Source organism: Mesoplodon mirus (assembly GCF_964341445.2).
Source record: "Mesoplodon mirus genome assembly, chromosome: 1".
NCBI classification, from domain to species: domain Eukaryota; kingdom Metazoa; phylum Chordata; class Mammalia; order Artiodactyla; family Ziphiidae; genus Mesoplodon; species Mesoplodon mirus.
In genome coordinates this window covers 71,233,259-71,253,086 of record NC_138976.1, presented here as the reverse complement: position 1 = coordinate 71,253,086, position 19,828 = coordinate 71,233,259, and the positions used below count along the sequence as shown (strand labels likewise).

Sequence of the window (19,828 nt, the reverse complement as noted above, 5' to 3'; positions counted from 1 at the left end):
TGTGGTCGGAAAAGCTACTTGATACAATTTCAATTTTCTTAAATTTAGCAAGGCTTGATTTCTGACCCAAGATATGATCTATCCTGGAGAATGTTCCAGGAGCACTTGAGAAGAAAGTGTATTCTGTTGTTTTTGGATGGAATGTCCTGTAAATATCAATTAGTCCATCTTGTTTAATGTATCATTTAAAGCTTGTGTTTCCTTTTTTATTTTCATTTTGGATGATCTGTCCATTGGTGACAGTAGGGTGTTAAAGTCCCCAGTATGATTGTGTTACTGTCCATTTCCCCTTTTATGGCTGTTAGCATTTGCCTTATGTATTGAGGTGCTCCTATATTGAATGCATAAATGTTTACAATTGTTATATCTTCTTGTGTTGATCCATTGATCATTCTGTAGTGTCCTTCTTTGTCTCTTATAATAGTCTTTATTTTAAAGTCTATTTTGTCTGATATGAGAATTGCTAGTCCAGCTTTCTTTTGATTTCCATTTACATGGAATATCTTTTTCCATCCCCTCACTTTCCGTCTGTATGTGTCCCTAGGTCTGAAGTGGGTCTCTTATAGACAGCCCATATATGGGTCTTATTTTTGTATCCCTTCAGCCAGTCTATGTCTTTTGTTTGGAGCATTTAATCCATTTACATTTAAGGTAATTATGGATATGTATGTTCCTATTACCATTTTCTTAATTGTTTTGGGTTTGTTTTTGTAGGTCTTTTCCTTCTCTTTTGTTTTCTGCCTAGAGAAGTTCCTTTAGCATTTGTTGTAAAGCTGGTTTGGTGGTGCTGAATTCTCTTAACTTTTGCTTGTCTGTAAAGGTTTTAATTTCTCCATCGAATCTGAATGAGCTCCTTGTTGGGTAGAGTAATCTTGGTTGTAGGTTTTTCCCTTTCATCACTTTAAATATGTCCTGCCCTCCCTTCAGGCTTGCAGAGTTTCTGCTGAAAGATCAGCCGTTAACCTTATGGGGATTCCCTTGTATGATATTTGTTACTTTTCCCTTGCTGCTTTTAATGTTTTTTCATTATTTTTAATTTTTGATAGTTTGATTAATATGTGTCTTGGCATGTTTCTCCTTGGATTTATCCTGTATGGGACTCCCTGTGCTTCCTGGACTTGACTATTTCCTTTCCCATGTTAGGGAAGTTTTCAACTATAATCTCTTCAAATATTTTCTCAGACCCTTTCTTTTTCTCTTCTTCTTCTGGGACCCCTATAATTTGAATGTTGCTGCATTTAATGTTGTCCCAGAGGTCTCTGAGACTGTCCTCAATTCTTTTCATTCTTTTTTCTTTATTCTGCTCTGTGGTAATTATTTCCACTATTTTATCTTCCAGGTCTCTTATCCATTCTTCTGCCTCCATTATTCTGCTGTTGAGGCCTTCTAGAGAATTTTAATTTCATTTATTGTGTTGTTCATCATTGTTTGCTCTTTAGTTCTTTTAGGTCCTTGTTAAACATTTCTTGTGTTTTCTCTGTTCTATTTCCAAGATTTTGGATCATCTTTACTGTCATTACTCTGAATTCTTTTCCAGGTAGACTGCCTATTTCCTCTTCATTTTTAACTTACTGTGTTTGGGGTCTCCTTATCGCAGACTGCTAGTTCATAGTTCCCATTGTTTTTGCTGTCTGCCTCCAGTGGGTAAGGTTGGTTCATTGGGTTTTGTAGGCTTCCTGGTGGAGGGGACTGGTGCCTGTGTTCTGGTGGGTGGGGCTGAATCTTTTCTTTCTGCTGGGCAGGGCCAAGTCTCGTGGTATGTTTTGGGGTGTCTGGGTACTTAGTATGATTTTAGGCAGTCTCTCTGCTTATGGGTGGGGTTGTGTTCCTCTCTTGCTAGTTGTTTGGCATGGGGCATCCAGCACTGGAGCTTGCTGGCTGTTGAGTGGATCTGGGTCTTAGCGCTGAGATGGAGATCTCTGGGAGAGCTCTCATCGAATGATATTATGTGGCGCCCGGAGTTCTCTTGTGGTCCACTGTCCTGAATTCGGCTTTCCCACCTCAGTAGCTCAGGCCTGACACCTGAGCACCAAGACCCTGTCAGCCACGTGGCTCAGAAGACAAGGGAGAAAAAAAGAAAGAAAAATAAATAATAAATAAGTAAAAAATTTTAAATTATTAAAATAAAAAAGTAATAATAATTTTTTTAAAAAAGAAGGGAGCAACAAAACCAATAAACAAATCCATCAATGATAACAAGTGCTAAAAACTATACTAAGATAACCATAAAAATCAAAAACAGGGCTTCCCTGGTGGCGCAGTGGTTGAGAGTCCGCCTGCCAATGCAGGGGACACGGGTTCGTGCCCCGGTCCGGGAAGATCCCACATGCCGTGGAGCGGCTGGGCCCGTGAGCCATGGCCACTGAGCCTGCGCATCCGGAGCCTGTGCTCTGCAACAGGAGAGGCCACAGCAGAGAGAGGCCCGTGTACTGCCAAAAAAAAAAAAAAATCAAAAACAAATTAGTCACATACAGCAAACCCCAAGTCTACAGTTGCTCCCAAAGCCCCCTGACTCAATTTTGGGATGATTTGTTGTCTATTCAGGTATTCCACAGATGCAGGGTACATCAAGTTGATTGTGTGGATTTACTCCGCTGCTCCTGAGGCTGCAGGGAGAGATTTCCCTTTCTCTTCTTTGTTCGCACAGCTCCTGGGGTTCAGCTTTGGTTTTGGCCCCACCTCTGCATGTAGGTTGCCCTCAGGCATCTGTTCCTGGCCAGACATGAGGGGGTTAAAGCAGCGGCTGATTAGACTCTGGCTCACTCAGACCAGGGGGAGGGTGGGGTATGGTAGTTATAACTGGAATGCGAGGCGAGCCTGCAGCAGCAGAGGACAGTGTGATGTTGGCACAGACTGAGGTGCGCTGTGTGTTCTCCCAGGGAAGTTGTCCCTGAATCATGGGACCCTAGCAATGGCGGGCAGGCTCCCGGGGGGCAGGGGAGGTGTGGATAGTGACCTGTGCTTGCACACAGGATTCTTGGCTGCAGCAGCAGTGTTAGCATTTCATGCCCATCTCTGGTGTCCGAGATGATAGCTGCGGCTCACACCCATCTCTGGAGCTCGTTTAGGCAGTGCTCTGCCTTCTGTGGGCAGACGGGGAAGGAATCCCCTCTCCTCCTGCACCCCGATACAATGGTCTCTTGCCTCTTAGGCAGCTCCAGACTTTTTCCCGGACTCCCTCCCGGCTAGCTGTGGCGCACTAGCCCCTTCAGGCTGTGTTCACACAGCCAACCCCAGTCCTCTCCCTGGGATCTGACCTCCGAAGCCTGGGCCTCAGCTGCCAGCCCCCACCGGCCCCGGCGGGTGAGCAGACAAGCCTCTCAGGCTGGTGAGTGCTGGTTGGCACCAATTCTCTGTGCAGGAATCTCTCCGCTTTGCCCTGTGCACCCCTGTTGCTGCGCTCTTCTCCGTGGCTCCGACGCTTCCCCCGCTTTCCACACCCCGTCTCCACCAGTGAAGGGGCCCTAATGTGTGGAAACTTTTCCTCCTTCACAGCTCCCTCCCAGAGGTGCAGGTCCTGTCCCTATTCTTTTGTCTCTGTTTTTCCTTTTTTCTTTTGCCCTACCCAGGTACATGGGGATTTTCTTGCCTTTTGGGAAGCCTGAGGTCTTCTGCCAGTGTACAGTAGGTGTTCTGTAGGAGTTGTTCCACATGTAGATGTATTTTTGATGTACTTGTGGGGAGGAAGGTGATCTCCACGTCTTACTCCTCTGCCATCTTGAAGGTCCCCCCACCTGTACTCTTATCTGATGGTTTTCTTTGGTCTCTAGATCCCACTTTGCCTGAACACCATTTGTGCTGGAGAAATAACACACCAGGAGCTGCCCTCCACCAATTAACTCAAGAGTGGGTTATAAATACCCCAGCTCTTTCACTCCTTGGGTGGGATAACTCTGGCCTGAGGGGAGGGTGTGTTCTAAACCATTTCTCAGAGTTCCCCAGCAAGATTAAGCTCCAGTTGCCCACAGAAGTAATTTCCTGGGTCAGACTTCATTTACTGGCTTCCTTTTCTTCCCCAATTCCCCACAAGTGTTTCTATGAGCATCTCCCAAATAAATGCCTTGATCAAGCCATTATTGCAAAATTCGCTTCAAGGAGAACCTACACAGAGACAGCTAAAAGAGATAAAAGTGAACATATCTGAGGAAAAGAAAATGCGAAGGAGAACAGAATGCCTTTTAACTATGACCCATGAGCCTGTTTGAATTGTTCCTTTTCCTAAAATTCTCCTGTTCTAGTAGGAAATTGATGTCTCTGCTTGAATTGCTGAAAAGAACTTACGAAAGTCAGAACCTGAACAGAACCTCCTTTGCCTGCGTAGTTAGACTTTCAGGCTGTTTCAGAGGTAGTGGGCTTGTCCTAAGTCTGCAGTTCAGAAAAGGAAACTGGCTGGAAGGTCAGTCCAGCACCCTGTGTTTTCCATGGCTATTGAATTCAGAGAAGTAACTATCCATAGGCACAAACTGTATTCAAACCCCAGGTATCTTTTTATTATTGCTAGTTTGAAATAGGTAGCATTAGTTGGACTCTTCAAAAATTTTAGTTCTTTGAAGATGAAAAGGAAAGCATTCCAGAGGCCAGTTTTTCTCTCTGTTATTTTAGGAAGATGTAAAATTGTCAAGTATCTCAGAATCCATATTGGGTTCCTAGCGCTCTCTCTGCCTCTGTCTCTCTCTCTTTTACAAAATCACCTTGGTGGATAGAGTTGGTGCTACCTTCTACTCAAGTCAGATCTTCATCAGTAGTACTTTAATGGTGTGGGGATGGTGGGAAGAGAAGGAAAAATAGTCACCTATATTCCTCAAAGCCCAACCATATTATCCTGACATCCTGACAGCTTTTCACTGACTTCCCTTATCACACTTCAGTGTCTATTAATATCTCTAGTCTGTTGACTTTCACATACATTCAGTAGCTGAGTCCTTACAGTTTTTTGAAACCTTCAAGCTATGATAGATCTCTGATTGCCAGTCTTCCATGGGACTTAACTTCATTTGGACACATTCTTAACTCTGTTCTCCTAACACCAAATGAAATGCCAAAACCAACTTGGGTTCAGGGTCTGTCTGTCCCTTATGTCCAGGCAGAGCAGAAAACACCCACAAAGTGCCACTGACCGTAGATGAAGTCCTCCAAAAAAAACCAGGTAAACTGAGGTTAGCATTGCATCATTCAGCCCCGTGACACTTGTGGATTAAGAAATTGTATACAAAAATGTCATCCAAACCTCAGACTCAGTAATACTACTGAGTCGTTATCAGTGGGGTACAGATTTCCATTTGCTTTTATCTGTGGTCATGATGAATTTGTGCCGCCCCAGGCACACTTCTTACTGTCTTCCAAGTAGCCAGAGGAACAAGTTAGCACAGCAAAATAAACTGGCCTGTGAGGGGATCCCATGGGTGACTTTGGTCCCTGGGGGCCTCAGCTCCCCCAAACAAGCTAGTAACTGAACCCTGGCAGCCATTCTTGAGCTGTTTACTGTGAAAGACATTTGAGTCAGCTCTATTCCTTTATGAGACTACACTTCCTTGGTCCTCTTCTTATTTTCTAGGCCTTTCTCACTTCCCCTTCTCTACCCCTGGCCATTCTGGGCTTCCTGGTGCACCTATAGCCCAAGTACTGCTCCAACCTTCATAAACTCCAAGACTGACACAAAGTTACTGTAGAAAAATCAGCAGAGGTGCTAAATAGTTAGCCCTGAATGTTAGAAACAACTCTCTACAAATTGACAGTGGGTAGTATGCAGGGTATTCCTGAAATCTCCTGTAGGCATCCACAAGGCCAAACCTAAGGAAACATTTCCAACCCTCATGCAAAACAGACACACTCGAAGGCCAAGAGAAACCACACCGCCTGCGTTACAGGCTTTATTTAAAAATATTTTCTCAAAAAATAATATTAAAAAAATATATTTTCTCAGTAAGAGTTTGTTCCTTTCCCAGAATAATGGAGGGGAATAGGTTCTGGCAAGGGTCTCTAGAATATCCCATTTGAACATGTGAATATTAAAATTGTTGAAGTCTATAAAAATGTTTTCAATTTCATATTGCTCATATTCCCATTACATTGTTGTAGATTATTTTTGCATTCTGAGTCTGATTCCTCCCCATCCTCTTCTAACTCATGCCCTTTTAACCTCACTTTAGGACACCTTCTAAGGCTCTGAAACTGAGCATATGTGATAGTTTTTAAAAATTATTTTTGATTTTGACTTTGTCACTGTCCTCTTAGAGTCAGGCAGCATGTTGCATTGGAAAAAATCCTGCCAGTTATACCAAACACCAAAGTTCTAGTACAAACTACCATTACCAGATGTGAAACTTTAGGTAAATCACTAAGTGCCCCCATTTTCTCAATAGTAAAAATGGGGGCTTAGACTAGACCATTTCTAAAGGTCTTCCCTCCCTCTTTAACATCTTGACAATAATTTCAGTATTTGTCATTAAAACTGTTTTGAGTAGATTTGGGACACTGCTATAATCTTTACAAAGTGCAGTTAAGTACTACGCCACTAAGGACCATTCAACATTACCCCCAAACACAAACTGAATTGGGTGGAACACCATATAAACTTTATTTATTTGTAATTTTACTCCCCAGTTGTCTCATTTAAATATGAATTTAAAACATTCAAAACACTTAGGTACTGTGATGTCATAAATTACATTTTTAATATTACAATATTATTTACTATTGTAAAGTGATTTCCAAGAAGGGTCATTCTGCTGTAGAGAATTTCTGGACCCGTATTTATCTCCTTTAAACTATGACAACCTCTGCATACACTAAGAGAGTCTCTGTGTTGCTTTAGTTGAACCAACAATGTTTGGGGAGAAATGGATAGCCACATGGACTGAAGGTGAGATTCCCCCCCCAGCTTTGTTCCTAATCACTGACAAAGACATTGGATGAGGCTACCGTTATTTTAATCTCTAAATCTTTGCTCATAATCAGACAATAGTTTCTCATCCTTCTCCTTAAACACTTTCTCAGAATAATTTCCTCATTCTTCTTGTAATATCACAAAAATTTGTGGTTATAAGGTAGCTGAACAAAGACCCTATCAGGTTCAGTATTTGGAAATGTCAGATGTCTAGTTGTTAATCAGGGCTTATTATTAATGCAAGTATTAATTAACATAAATGACTAAGGAATAGCTCAAGAATCAGGGCATAAATGTTTGTCTTTTCAATTAAATGATACTGTAAACAATAAATTAGGGGGAAAGCTTTGGATAATCAGTAATACCAAAGACAATTGGGATATATTTTAATATAGTCGAGTTGCAAAGCCATTAGTTAATAGCTCTGCTTTGATTTTTGCCTCACCACACAATTGGGAGCAAATGAAAGTGTGAGTATGTGCGTGTGTTTAGCAGGGGCTCTATTCAGTAACAATTACTAATTAACTCAGGGTCAATGCCAAGAAGCCAAGACAAATGAATGGCCTGGTGGTTCAGAGGGGGCTCAGGGCCTGGATATGTTTCACAGCAACACAAATCCCATGTAAGTTATTTAGCCAGTCAACCCTTGCAGGGGACTCAAACCCACTCTTGGTAAGCCCTGGCTAGACTATGTCAGGAATATTTGGACAGCATGATTGAATTTAAGGGGAAAGAAAGACTTACAATTCCAGATTCTGACATGGTCTACAAACCAATGCTAGATATTAGATATCCAGTAGACTACCAGTATGCCTCCCAATCACTTCTTTCCCATGTTCTCCAGGGGCCCCAGATAATCCATGTGGATTAAATGAAAGAAAATCACCTTCTCCCTCTAAAACCTCAAGCTGGTTTCCTAGTCCTGTTATTATTCCTTTTCATTTTCCTGAATCCATCCCCAAAGCCACGCCTTAGCCAAATTTGGGCCCTGGTGAATGCTCAGGTGGACCGTTGCAGCAATTGATTGGGCGCTGGGATCTTCCCCCCGCAATTGACTAATCCCGATCCCAATTCAGATTCTTTCATGCCCATCACACAGAGATAGAGTGCAAACTATAGAGTGTTACACCCAAGGTCCTTCAGGAGTTGAGCTGTGCCTCCAGGCTCACTTCTTAAAAGTACCCCATGTAAGGAACCTTTTGCCCCAGGCAAACTGAACAACCAGCAGCCGATCCCCAGACTTGGCACAGATGGACGTGCCTTTAATCAGTCTTCTTCTGCCCAAGATGCCCTTCCTCTTCACTTCCTTATCTTCCTGGAGAAATTCAGTGGATCCTTCAAGATCTGGCCCAAGTTCTCTACAGCTTTAATTTCAAAACAGTTTCAAAACCATATCTTGCTATGCTTGGGGGTAGTGGCCATTATATTCATAATTGTTTCCCCCCTTCAGATTTCATCTTCCACTATTCTCTCTGGCCTTCTTTCTATTCTCTGGCCATGCCAATTCTCAGAGCTTTTCCTCTGGCTCTTCCCTTCGCCTAGAGATCCCTTCCCTGTCCCCATATGTGCTCTTCACAGGACTGCCTCATTCACGTCTTAGCTCAAATGTCACCTCTGCAGAGAGGCAGTCCCTACTGTCTCAGATCTAAAGTAGCCTCCCCCAATAGTCTTCTAATCATTCTTTTATTATCCTGTTTTCATTTGTCTCCATCAGAAATGAACTTATCTTCATGTTTATTTCTTCTCTCCCCAGCTCTCCCACTCCTCACTAGAACATATTTCTCTGCCTAGGATATAGCAACCTTGTCTATGCATTCACTCATGTAGCCCCAGTGCCTACAACAGTGGCTGACACATAGCAGGTATTAATAAATATCTTTGGAATTAGTGTATGTAGGGTTTGCAACTGTAGGAATGGATATAAATAGGATTATTTTATGAGTATAGGTTTCCTGGTGAGTGGAAATAAAAAGGTGGACATCCTAATCAACCTTCCCCTCCTTCCCACCTCTCTAGAAACTGTGCCCTGAGTCATTATTTGAATGTTTTTACCTTTTGTCTTTCACAATTGTCTTTGCATGTCAAGAATGCATTAAGGCATAACTTTTTCAAGACCTTTTAGAGTATAGACAATGGAGCCAAACCATTTAGGGTTATGTCCCAGTTCTGTCTGTATGACCTTAGGCAAGCAATTCAATCTCTTTATGCCACAGTTTCCACATCTATAAAAATGATGGGGGCTTCCCTGGTGGTGCAGTGGTTAAGAATCCGCCAATGCAGGGGTCACGGGTCCGGGAAGATCCCACATACTGCAGCAACTAAGCCCATGCACCACAACTACTGAGCCTGCGCTCTAGAGCCCACAAGCCAAAACTACTGAGCCCTCATGCCACAACTACTGAAGTCCATGCGCCTAGAGCCCGTGCTCCGCAACAAGAGAAGCCACTGCAATGAGAAGCCAATGCACCGCAACGAAGAGTAGCCCCCACTCACCGCAACTAGAGAAAGTCCGTGCACAGCAATGAAGACCCAACACAGCCAAAAATAAATTTATTTTTAAAAAAATGATGGCTGCCTCATGGGATTGTTGGGATAATTACAAGAATATGTGCAAAACAATCAGACAATGGCCATAGCAAATGCAATATACATGTTAATCATTAATATTAGTTGTTTTCTATTATGTGGAGACAGGACACAATTGACAAATCCAAATAAAAGCAGTATCTGTGGTAGATTAATGTAATGGGGTAAGTGTGTGCAACAGAGAAATGAGAACAACAGAACTTTTGCTTCCAGAAATTCAAAATAATATAGTTTATTAATTTTACATTTAGATGTTTGTGATACACACACATATATAGGAAATCTGAAAGTTAGAGTACCTCCATGATTTTGTGTTGAATGTTATACATTTTATTTTAAAATAATTTAACAAAGTTCATCTTAAATTTTATTATTTTAAAATAAAAACCATTATATCAAAATCTCAAGCATTTAAAAAATTGTAAAGGCCATGATTCAAGTCAACAATTCTGTATTTTGAGATTTGGTGGGTAAACATGATTTCATTTGTCTATGAAGAATTTACTCTGTTCCCTTCTTGCTTTTTCAAGGTTTTCAAAAGTGATCATTCCTTTTGGCAGCTGCAACTTACTCTTCTCTGTTTCCAGTATGTTCTCAGCTTCACCTTAAATAAAGTACAGAAATGTGCAAGGTGACAAAGGGGTCATCAGCATTTTATGAGAGGACCTACTTGTTGTGTTCCACTGACATGCTGTAACACTGTGTGGAGGCATGCCCCCAGATCTCACAGTTAAATATTTCACCCACTGACCCCGGTGAAGTGACCTCCCAAAGGAAACACAATAATGAATTCTGAAGATTCATAAAGAGATAAATCAGATGCCAGAGACTTTGACAGAAGACAGCATTTTAAAATGTAGAAGAGAAAGAATACCAAGTACTATTTTTTTCCTTGAAGGAAAGTCAGGATGGTAACTATTAGTTGTGTTAGGAGGGGTTTAGGGTGGTGAAACCCCATATGGTTCTTCTTGTTGCCCCTTATTATATCATAAGTCACGTGAGAAGAAAATAAAGTTTACAAAAAAACTGTAATTTTTCAGGGAAGCTAATCTTTGACTTGAAACTACTTATAAATACCCCAAATAATATTAAATGTTCTTTAGTCCATATATACATACATACACACACATATACACATTTTTATAAACAATTCCTCTTAAATAATAGCTAGTAATTTCTTGGGCACAGTGACATTTGCCAACTTTTATTGTTGAAGACTAGCGAAATTTTGGAAAACTATAATATATGTTGTTGACATTCCATAAACTTTCCTTGGGAATAAAGGCAGTTGTTTTCTTGACGTAGTCCTCTTTTAATGCACAATTAATTTATACTCCAAACCCAACAGGGCAGGCTACAATTTGCAAATTATCACAGCATTCCAACAATCTGCAAACATTTTTTTTCTCAGTCTTAAATACTAAGTAAAAATCATTATAAAATTGTCTGTAATTGGGCAGGCTATTGATGACAGACTAGATGTTTCCATGGGAGAGTGCCTTCCATATGGCAGATTCTTAGTATGTATTTACAGAATGGCTAATAATAAAGTCAATTAAACAGGAAGTATATATCTTGGGGTCATCTCTAGTTAACAGGGCTATATATTATAAACTAAACTTTTTAATATGATAAATTTCCTGGTGGATTCTAAGGTTTGTTTTTTAAATAGGAAATTTCCATAACATGCCTTGGAAGTTAAATTTTTATATTCTATAGACTCTGATGGACCTGTAATAAAATTACTTCCCAATTATACAATCAAAATATTCCTAGAAAATAAATTTGCTCTCCATTAGTAATACATTCAAGTGAATGCTGTATAATAGAGTTGAGATTTCTTAATACTACATACTAACTTTTATGAGGGACTGAGAACTCTAATGTTTTTATAAACAGTGAGACATAGTTGAGCTCAGACTAATGAATTCTTAAGCAGATGAGTAACATGAACCTGAGCAGGTTATTGAAATGAGTTTTAACATAAGTAAATCAGTTTTGTACAGTTAGTTTCCAGCTTAAAATGGAATTGTACTCCAAAAGTTAATTTGTAGATCAGTGTTTTAGAATTCAGAATACATTTTCCCACAGTAATATATGCTATAAATAAATTTCTAGGCCGTCAACAGAACACTGTTTAGCCCACAATATAGCTGAACTATGATACCAATAATGTCTGACCCCAAAGGACATTTTAATATAGTTTCTATGTGGAAAATGTACTTCTGTTTTCAAATGGCAATTTTTAAGAACATATAATCCCTCCATTTCCCTAAGTCTGTGAATGAAATGTTCTACTGCCTACTCCCAATACCTGCACCTTCTTTTTTCCAATACTAAACCAGTCCCCACAGAGCCTCAGGGATAGTGATGGGCCTATAGCCCAGGAGAGAACAGGATGGCAAAAATGAAGACTTGGGAAAGCACTGTTTCCAGCATGCTCTGGGTTGAAGGCTTGAGGAGTAGGGAAATAGGGATCCTCATGAGAGGTGTGTAGTGGTGGGAATTTGGAAGACATGGATATCCTAGACTAATGGGAAACTCTGTCTTCTTGGGACAGGAGTGGCATCTGTGGCAGCAGTGCTATTTTCTAGGGCAATAAAAGCCAGAGTTCAGTGAGAGCAGGACGGTGCTGGTGAAAATTTAACAATCAGCTTTCCAGAACAAAAACAAATGTACATAAGTTTATTATGTACATAAGTTTATTATAAATTTTACTTCTATGAAATGTATGTAGAGTACAATTTATAAATGATAATAACAGGTACAGGACCCTTTATCATAAATTCCATATAGCAAATTGATCCTCAAAGAATGTTTTTATTGATTTTTGCTGAACTCTTTTATCCATAGCTCGCCTAAGCAGTTGATGAGAAAGTATAATTTCAACATGAATGATGGTTGGTGTTTTCATTTACGTTAATGAGTAGGACAAAAGTGAAACAGTGACATATGTTGGAACTTTAGTTGTTTGAGAATATTGTGGACTTTGTTGAATCAGATAGCAGTTTTTAAATATTAGGACATTTCCTGAAATTTTTTATGCTATTCACAACATAATGGATATGGACACAACACACTTTTAAGACTAATATACATTATTAACATTTTCTTCATTATTTTCTTAAGTCTAGACCACGGGTTGGCAGACTTTCTTAAAGGGCCAGATAGTAAATATTTTAGGCTTGTGGGGACTTGCATATCTGTTGCAGTGACTCGGCTCTGTCATGGAAATGGAAAAGCAGAAATGAATGGGTATGTCTGTGTTCCAATAAAACTTTATTTTCAAAAATAGGTGGCCAGCCTGCAGACCATAGTTTGTCAACCCTGATCTAGACAATCAACAAAATAGTAAGTCAAGCCTTGATTTGGTATTTGTAGATTTCCATGGTGTAAATACTCCCACCATGACCACCTTCAAGCTGACATACCAATGGGATGTCACTGAAGTCAGAGTTGTATCTGTATTTTATTGTTTCTATATATTGTATCTGCATTTCCACCATACAGATATAGTAGATATACATAAAAGAATAGATATACATAACTTAAGAGTACAGATATTTGTAAAATAATTAGAAACTAAGTTCTGATTATTTATTATTGTTTTTAATATAATTTAATATTATGTATTTTCTGTAATTTATTTAATTGTAAGTTTATATAATTTAATTTTTAAAAAAATTTTATTGGAATATAGCTGATTTACAATGCTGTGTTAGTTTACATAATTTAATTTTTAATAATGATTATATTTAACAACCAGCTTGCAAAATTCCTGAACATTTGACAGTTGGTTCTTGTGAGCTGGTATGAGGTGACTCCAGCATACCACTATGTGAGAGGGGGCAGAAATATCAGTCATTGGTAGCTCAGGGAAAGTCTTGTCAGAATTTTCATAAGTCAAGGGGGTGTAAGGAGTGGATCCTGGAACCAGAAAATGAATCAGAAATTGAGACTCTGGTTTATCAAAGACTTACCTTTCATTCTTTGTATAAGGGTCCCGTAGCCCATGTCATACTGGTAGGTAAGGACAAATCCTAATGGAACAATAGGGAAGAGGAAGGCAGGCTTCTTCTTTTTAATTGCTCTGATTCAAGAACAAAAAAGAATGAATATCAAGGAATAACCTGTAAATAAATATCTCGGTACTTGATGAAAGGAAAAAAGTTATCCGCTTTTGGGAAGAATATCCTCCATTTCAGAAGTTACTTAATTCTTCTATGGAAATAGGATTTGCCTACCCATAATCCCTCAGCGGATTCTGCAGTTCTTGGGTAGGGTCTATGATTTGTTCATCTTTATTTGATGCTGAGGCTCAGATTACTCATTTTAAAAATATTTTAAGTATTGATATCTATCCCTTAGGGACTGTGGAGATGAATTTGTAGAGACTTCCTTCTGTCTTGGTGCAAAGTCAGTACTCTCTCTTACTTATAAAATGGAGAAAAGTACAGAAGAAATCTAAGAAACTAAAGGAAGAATTAACTATTACTATCCTGGTTCTACAGAGTTACCGCCAAGGACTTGGCTATCAGGGTTACTTTGTTTGCCTATACGTGTACTATTTGGATCAAAGTCCTATCTTGGCCAACTTAATAATATGATCATGGCAGAGACAAAAAGAAGTAGAAGAAAATTTTAAAGTAAGTAGCAAATATACCCAGCTGTTAAAGAGATGGCTGCAACGCCAAAAAAAGTTCCAAAATATTTGAAGAATTCCCGAGACCAAGCAATCTGCATAGCCATTTGTCTTTCTCTCATTTCATTCTGCATCATTAGCTGCCTTTCCAGCTGAGGACAGAACAAAAGACAAAGTGTGGTTATTCATCTTTTGAATCTGAGTACAGAGTTAATAATTTGCTTTTCTAGTGGATTTTCTTTCTTCAGTAGCTTTAATTCATGTTTTTTCTTTTTTTAATCTCAAGAGACTTTGACTAAAGTCCCTCTGGACTGCTATCCCCAACTGTAACCTTGGCAGTGAAATCTGGAATATATATGGAATAAGTATGATATTCTTCTTCAGCTCTTGTATGCATGTAGTCTGGAACGTTTATCCAAGCCCAAAATATATGTTCAGCTTACTATATGAAATGTGAGAAAAATATCTATGTGCCTTTAAATACAGAAACACTTTATTGGCCTTAATTACCATTTGCACTGAAATCATTTTGTCTTCCAAAACCATCCAACTCCACACTGAAATTCATTTGAAGTATTGGGTCCATATTGCATCATAATATGATGGTAGAGGGGGTATTATTTTGAGATATCAATAGAGATTTTTCTTTGCCACATTTTTCTTGTTGCCTCAAGTCCTTCACCACTTTAGTCAGTGCCTTTCACTGCCTTAGAACAGAAAGCAGATACAGCCCAGAACACAGGAGACCGTATTCTGAATGGATTTTTAGAAAATACATAGGAGAAGCAACAGTCTGAAAGCCCAAGCCCATTATTTTGAAAGAGTTAGATTCTTGAGAGAGAAAAGAGCTCTTTTTAAATTCTCAAATCTTGGCACTGTGTATCATTAGCAAAGCCTAGAGGATAGCAAGCATATAAACCATAGTGTGAGAGGAATGAGTGATAATGTGACTCAATTTTCCTTCCATGCCTTCTTTCTCCTGTGGGAGGGGACTGGAAGAGGAGAATAAGATTTTATGAAAAAAGATGGGGCTTGGCTCCATGACCCCTCGTGGGGGTTGAAGCCCCAGGGGATGTGATGGATTTCGAGTTTGAGAATCCTCAGACAGAGAGCACTTGTAGTTCTGCCTCCTGTCAAGAATTCTGGGAAGGGGCATCTAAAGTAAAGCAGAAATGGTTGCAGAGCAGATCTAGGCTTATAGAAGGCCTGAGAGAGGCCACCCCAGTCTCCCTCAGCTGCCAAGGGTTGTGGATAAAGTCTGCAAGGTTCCCAGGTCAACCTGGAGAGGGTCATAGAAGGTAGCTGATAATTGAAAGCATGTGGCTTACTAGAGCGTCACCAAAGCCTAGGGCCCAGGAACCCAATAATAGACACTTGGGTAAAAACTAAGGATATTCAGAAACTCTGAATACCCTAACTTTACTTATCTATAAATCTGAAACTATTCTAAAATTTAAGTTTATTTTTTTTAATGGTTATAAACAAATCTTATATTCTAGGTCTCTACTCTCTACCAATAAGAATAGAAGCAATCATCTCCATATATCATAGGGAAATTGTGAAAATCAGCAAGACTGTATATCTGCAATAAACTAAGTCTAGAGTTGAAAAAAAAATCCATGCAGACCCCCTCTTTCATGGGCAAAAAATCCTGATGAAGGACATCATTGAGCTATAATGCTAATTATCAATTAAAACTTTATTAATTACCACATACTTTATAAAATTGTGTTTAAAGCCACAGGTCTAGGTCCAAATACATTTTAAAATTCAAATTAATTAATAAATTTTATCACCAAACTTTTTCAATAGACATAAGGGGATAATTACATTAATGTAATTATTAATTTACCAGTAATAGGCATTATTTAACTAAATGTACATTCATTTTCACCCTTCTTCCCCAAATATTGACACTAATAACGAGCAAAAGAGAACATGTACAGTAAGTTTCTGTAACAGTCTTTAACCCAAATCATAAATATAAAATTCTTTATCCTATTTTAAAAGAATTTTACACCTTTTTATAATAATTATTTTCCTATCTCTGTTACTTTTGATACTGCTTTATAGAACAATTTGAAATTAAAATGTTCCTCATTATGACTTCAGACTAAGATGATTTTACAGGCTTAGCTGGTACTAGTTTAACAATTACAGAGCCACAATTAATTTTAAAGAGAATATAATAAAAGGGAGCTAGCTTATTAAAAATTATTGTTCAGGGGCTTTCCTGGTGGCACAGTGGTTAAGAATCCACCTGCCAATGCAGGGGACATGGATTTGATCCCAGGTCCGGGAAGATCCCACATGCCACAGAGCAACTAAGCCCGTGCGCCACAACTACTGAGCCTGTGCTCTAGAGCCCGCAAGCCACAACTACGAAACTGCGCGCCTAGAGCCTGAAGCCCACACACCTAGAGCCCGTGCTCTGCAACGAGAAGCCACTGCAATGCGAAGCCCGTGCACTGCATCCAAGAGTAGCCCCCACTCGCTGCAACTAGAGAAAGCCCGCGTGCAGCAGCAAAGACCCAACGCAGCCAAAAGTAAATAATAAATGAATTAATTTAAAAAATCATCATAGCGTTTCTTTAAAAAAAAATTATTGTTCATAGTAGGAGAAACCACATTCTGACCACCTTCATGAAACTGTTACATTCACTCTTGTGTATTTTAACTCTTCAAATTTTTTGTTTAAAAAATATTAAGGGCAGCCACAAAATTACTGACCTCAGTAATTTGTCAATCTTTTGAGTCTCAGAAGGGGCAACTATGTAAAGATCCACAGACCATTTAATACGTTTCCCTTTAATACAATCTTAAAATGATTAAATTTCATGTGGACACATAAAACATTTTCATAGCACAAAAAAGGCAATGACATTGTCCTATAAATTATCTTCATTGTAGTTTTAATTTTTTATTAATTAGAGCCTTTCCTATTTTTGAGAAATAATTAGGCCAACCTTGAAAAAAAATCCGTATACTTCTGTGTTTTTAGTTTCCAACAGTCTTTTAATTTATGCATAATATATTCACATGTAATAGAAAAGTTGTCTTTTTATTTGCCTAACTGTACAATGTCAAAAAGCTATTCTGCATGTTTTGTCACAAAAGAGATTTTGTTTTTATCAGAAATGAATATTTTATATTTGTCTATGCCTTTTTAAAATTAACAGAGACATTATTGATACCTTCTAAACTAAAAGCAAAATCAGAATTTCAGGTAAACAAACCATAAAGATCATTAAAATAAAGCAACCATAATGAAAGCTGTGACAAGTGGCATTTAACTTTAACTTGCTCTACAGATATTTTAAATGTTCAACATCCAGTAAGTAGTTTGGGAAGAATCTGGAACGGGAAATGAATAACAAATTGAAGCTTTTAAAAAATAAGTCCAGGGCTTCCCTGGTGGTGCAGTGGTTGAGAGTCTGCCTGCCAATGCAGGGGACATGGGTTCGAGCCCTGGTCTGGGAAGGTCCCACATTCTGCAGAGCAACTAGGCCCGTGAGCCACAACTACTGAGCCTGCGTGTCTGGAGCCTGTGCTCCACAACAAGAGAGGCTGCAGTAGTGAGAGGCCTGCGCACCGCGATGAAGAGTGGCCCCCGTTTGCTACAACTAGAGAAAGCCCTCGCACAGAGACAAAGACCCAACACAGCCAAAAATAAATAAATAAATAGATTTAAAAATAAGTCCATTGTTTAATCAATGACTTGAAAATAAAAAAATTGAAGTATTATTCAGAAGCTTAAAAGCTTTGGTTACAGCATCTTGTTACATACCTTCCAATAAAGATTACAACAATTAAATCCACTCTTACTCTCAGATGTTTGTAAACAATAAGGTCACCCTACGTAAAAACTAAGAATTCCAGTTTGGCAAAAGCCCTTTATATTACTTATGGATTCTAAAGTATATGGACTTTCTCCAGCAAGATCAGAAGATGCTGACAAGATGAGTAGAGCCTGGGAAAGAACGAAAGATCAATGACGTTCTCGTCCATTATCTAAAATTCTTTAAAGACATAGCTGCTAACAGTGTCTGGTACATTATAAAAGCTATTAACTGAAGTTGAAGGCAATTCCAGAACTTAAGTAAAAAACAATAATAAGCATATTTTCTTTTATCCTGGACTTCCTCATTTTAAAGGGTACATATTTCTTACTCTGATACTTAATGTTCCTCTATGTCAATCCTAGCTGTGCACAAAGCTAAGACTTCTATTCTATAATACTTAGAACAAAAAATCTTAGAAACAAAATATGCTTCAAAAATAAAATTAGAAAATCATTAAGATATTGTAAGATGCTTACTTCTACTTTATTGTGGCAGCTGATACACTGATAGGAATAATAATGTGGCTCACCAGGTGCTAAGCACTGTACTTAATTTACATATTTTGACTTTCCTGCAAAACCCTATGAGGCTGGTCTATGAGTTGAAGATAATGGAATCCACTCCAATTAGTAATTTAGACAGAATGGGAATTATTGCAAGGTATTTGGCAGGTTAAGAATTTCTAGGGGAGCCATGGAAGTTAGTTTGTATTCTATACTATCAGGAATAACATAGCAGGGAGAAATGCTCAGCCAGAACAGGGGACTCTCTTATGGGAACCCCACAGCTACTGCCTTCTGTCATAGATGCTCAGAACCAAATACTGAAATTCCACCTCCACATTCCCAAATGTCAGTCAGCTCCACTACAGTGATTACAAGAAGATCCAACATCTTCTAGAAGCTTTATACTGCCCATGTCCACCTCCCAGGTTTCCTTCAGGTGTGCCTAGATGGCAGAACCATGTCAGATGTGAAACCCAGCTGCAAGAGTCTGAGAAATCTGCCTCTGGCTTTCCAGCCTCTGTTGTACTGGCAGGCACGCCATAAGGGAGTTGGATGGAATGGAAGCTGAGCAGAGGATGTTTTGACTCAGTTTACAGTTGAGGAAACTGAGGATCAGAGTTCAACTGATTTTTCCTGTGGCCTCAGTTATCAAATGGCAGATCTAGGATTCAAACCCAGGCCTGCCTGTTCCAAGGCCCAACCTTGCAGTCTACTCTCAGTTCACTGGCAATAATCAAGTCAATGTGGAAAATGGGAGTAAAGCAGGCAGGGTATGTTGTTACCATCTGAAAAGCCTTTGGCCTTCTGTTATAATTAATACAAGAATTTTAAAAAGACACTACGTAACAAGCTCTAAATTTACCGGGATACAGCCTGACCTGAATTAATCTGTTTAATTCCTCTTAAAAGAGCCTCTCTACACACTGTCTCTGATTTTATTCCCCCATCCCTGTAGTGATTTCAGTGACCAGCACTCTGAATGTGATCCTCCTAAGGCCCCTGTGACCTCCTCCTCGTTGTCATATCTAATTTCTCAGAGAACTAAGGGCAACCACCACATCCAAATAATGACCATGGCCTGCAGACTTGATTTCTAAACATTTCTTGAGATGTGGCCTCTCCTACGCTGTTGCGCAAGCGTGGGTTTGGGGCTCAGGCCAAGGGCCCTGGGAGAGAACAAGGCCAGCCTGTGGCTCTATAAGGAAACTAGTGTCTGTGCTCAAGGTGAGGGCAGAAGAGGAAGCTAAGGAAGTTCTGAAAAGTCAAGACCTGCTCCCCTTCCATAAATGAAATACAAAGGGGAAAGGCAACTCCTAAAAACAAAGAGGTACTAGAACCTTTTCCAGAGAAGGTCTTTCAAATCCAA

The 19,828-nt window shown here is 39.3% G+C and overlaps 1 protein-coding gene across 6 annotated transcripts in view; it reads right to left on the bottom strand.

Annotated features, from left to right (window-relative positions):
- Positions 1–9,708: 9,708 nt before the first annotated feature.
- PLGRKT (plasminogen receptor with a C-terminal lysine) overlaps positions 9,709–19,828 on the bottom strand; it is a 53,394-nt gene continuing 43,274 nt past the window's right edge. For 5 of the 6 annotated variants that reach the window (XM_082611225.1, XM_082611222.1, XM_082611224.1 and 2 more), the window contains exons 4-6: positions 14,136–14,266; positions 13,453–13,562; positions 9,714–10,076 (exon numbers count right to left, since the gene is read on the bottom strand). In XM_082611225.1, coding sequence (XP_082467351.1) covers positions 9,955–10,076; positions 13,453–13,562; positions 14,136–14,266 — 363 coding nt within the window. In that variant the 3' untranslated portion in view covers positions 9,714–9,954. Of the gene's footprint in view, positions 10,077–13,452; positions 13,563–14,135; positions 14,267–19,828 lie in introns of all 6 variants that reach the window. The other variant, XM_082611226.1, reaches the window with a different exon arrangement.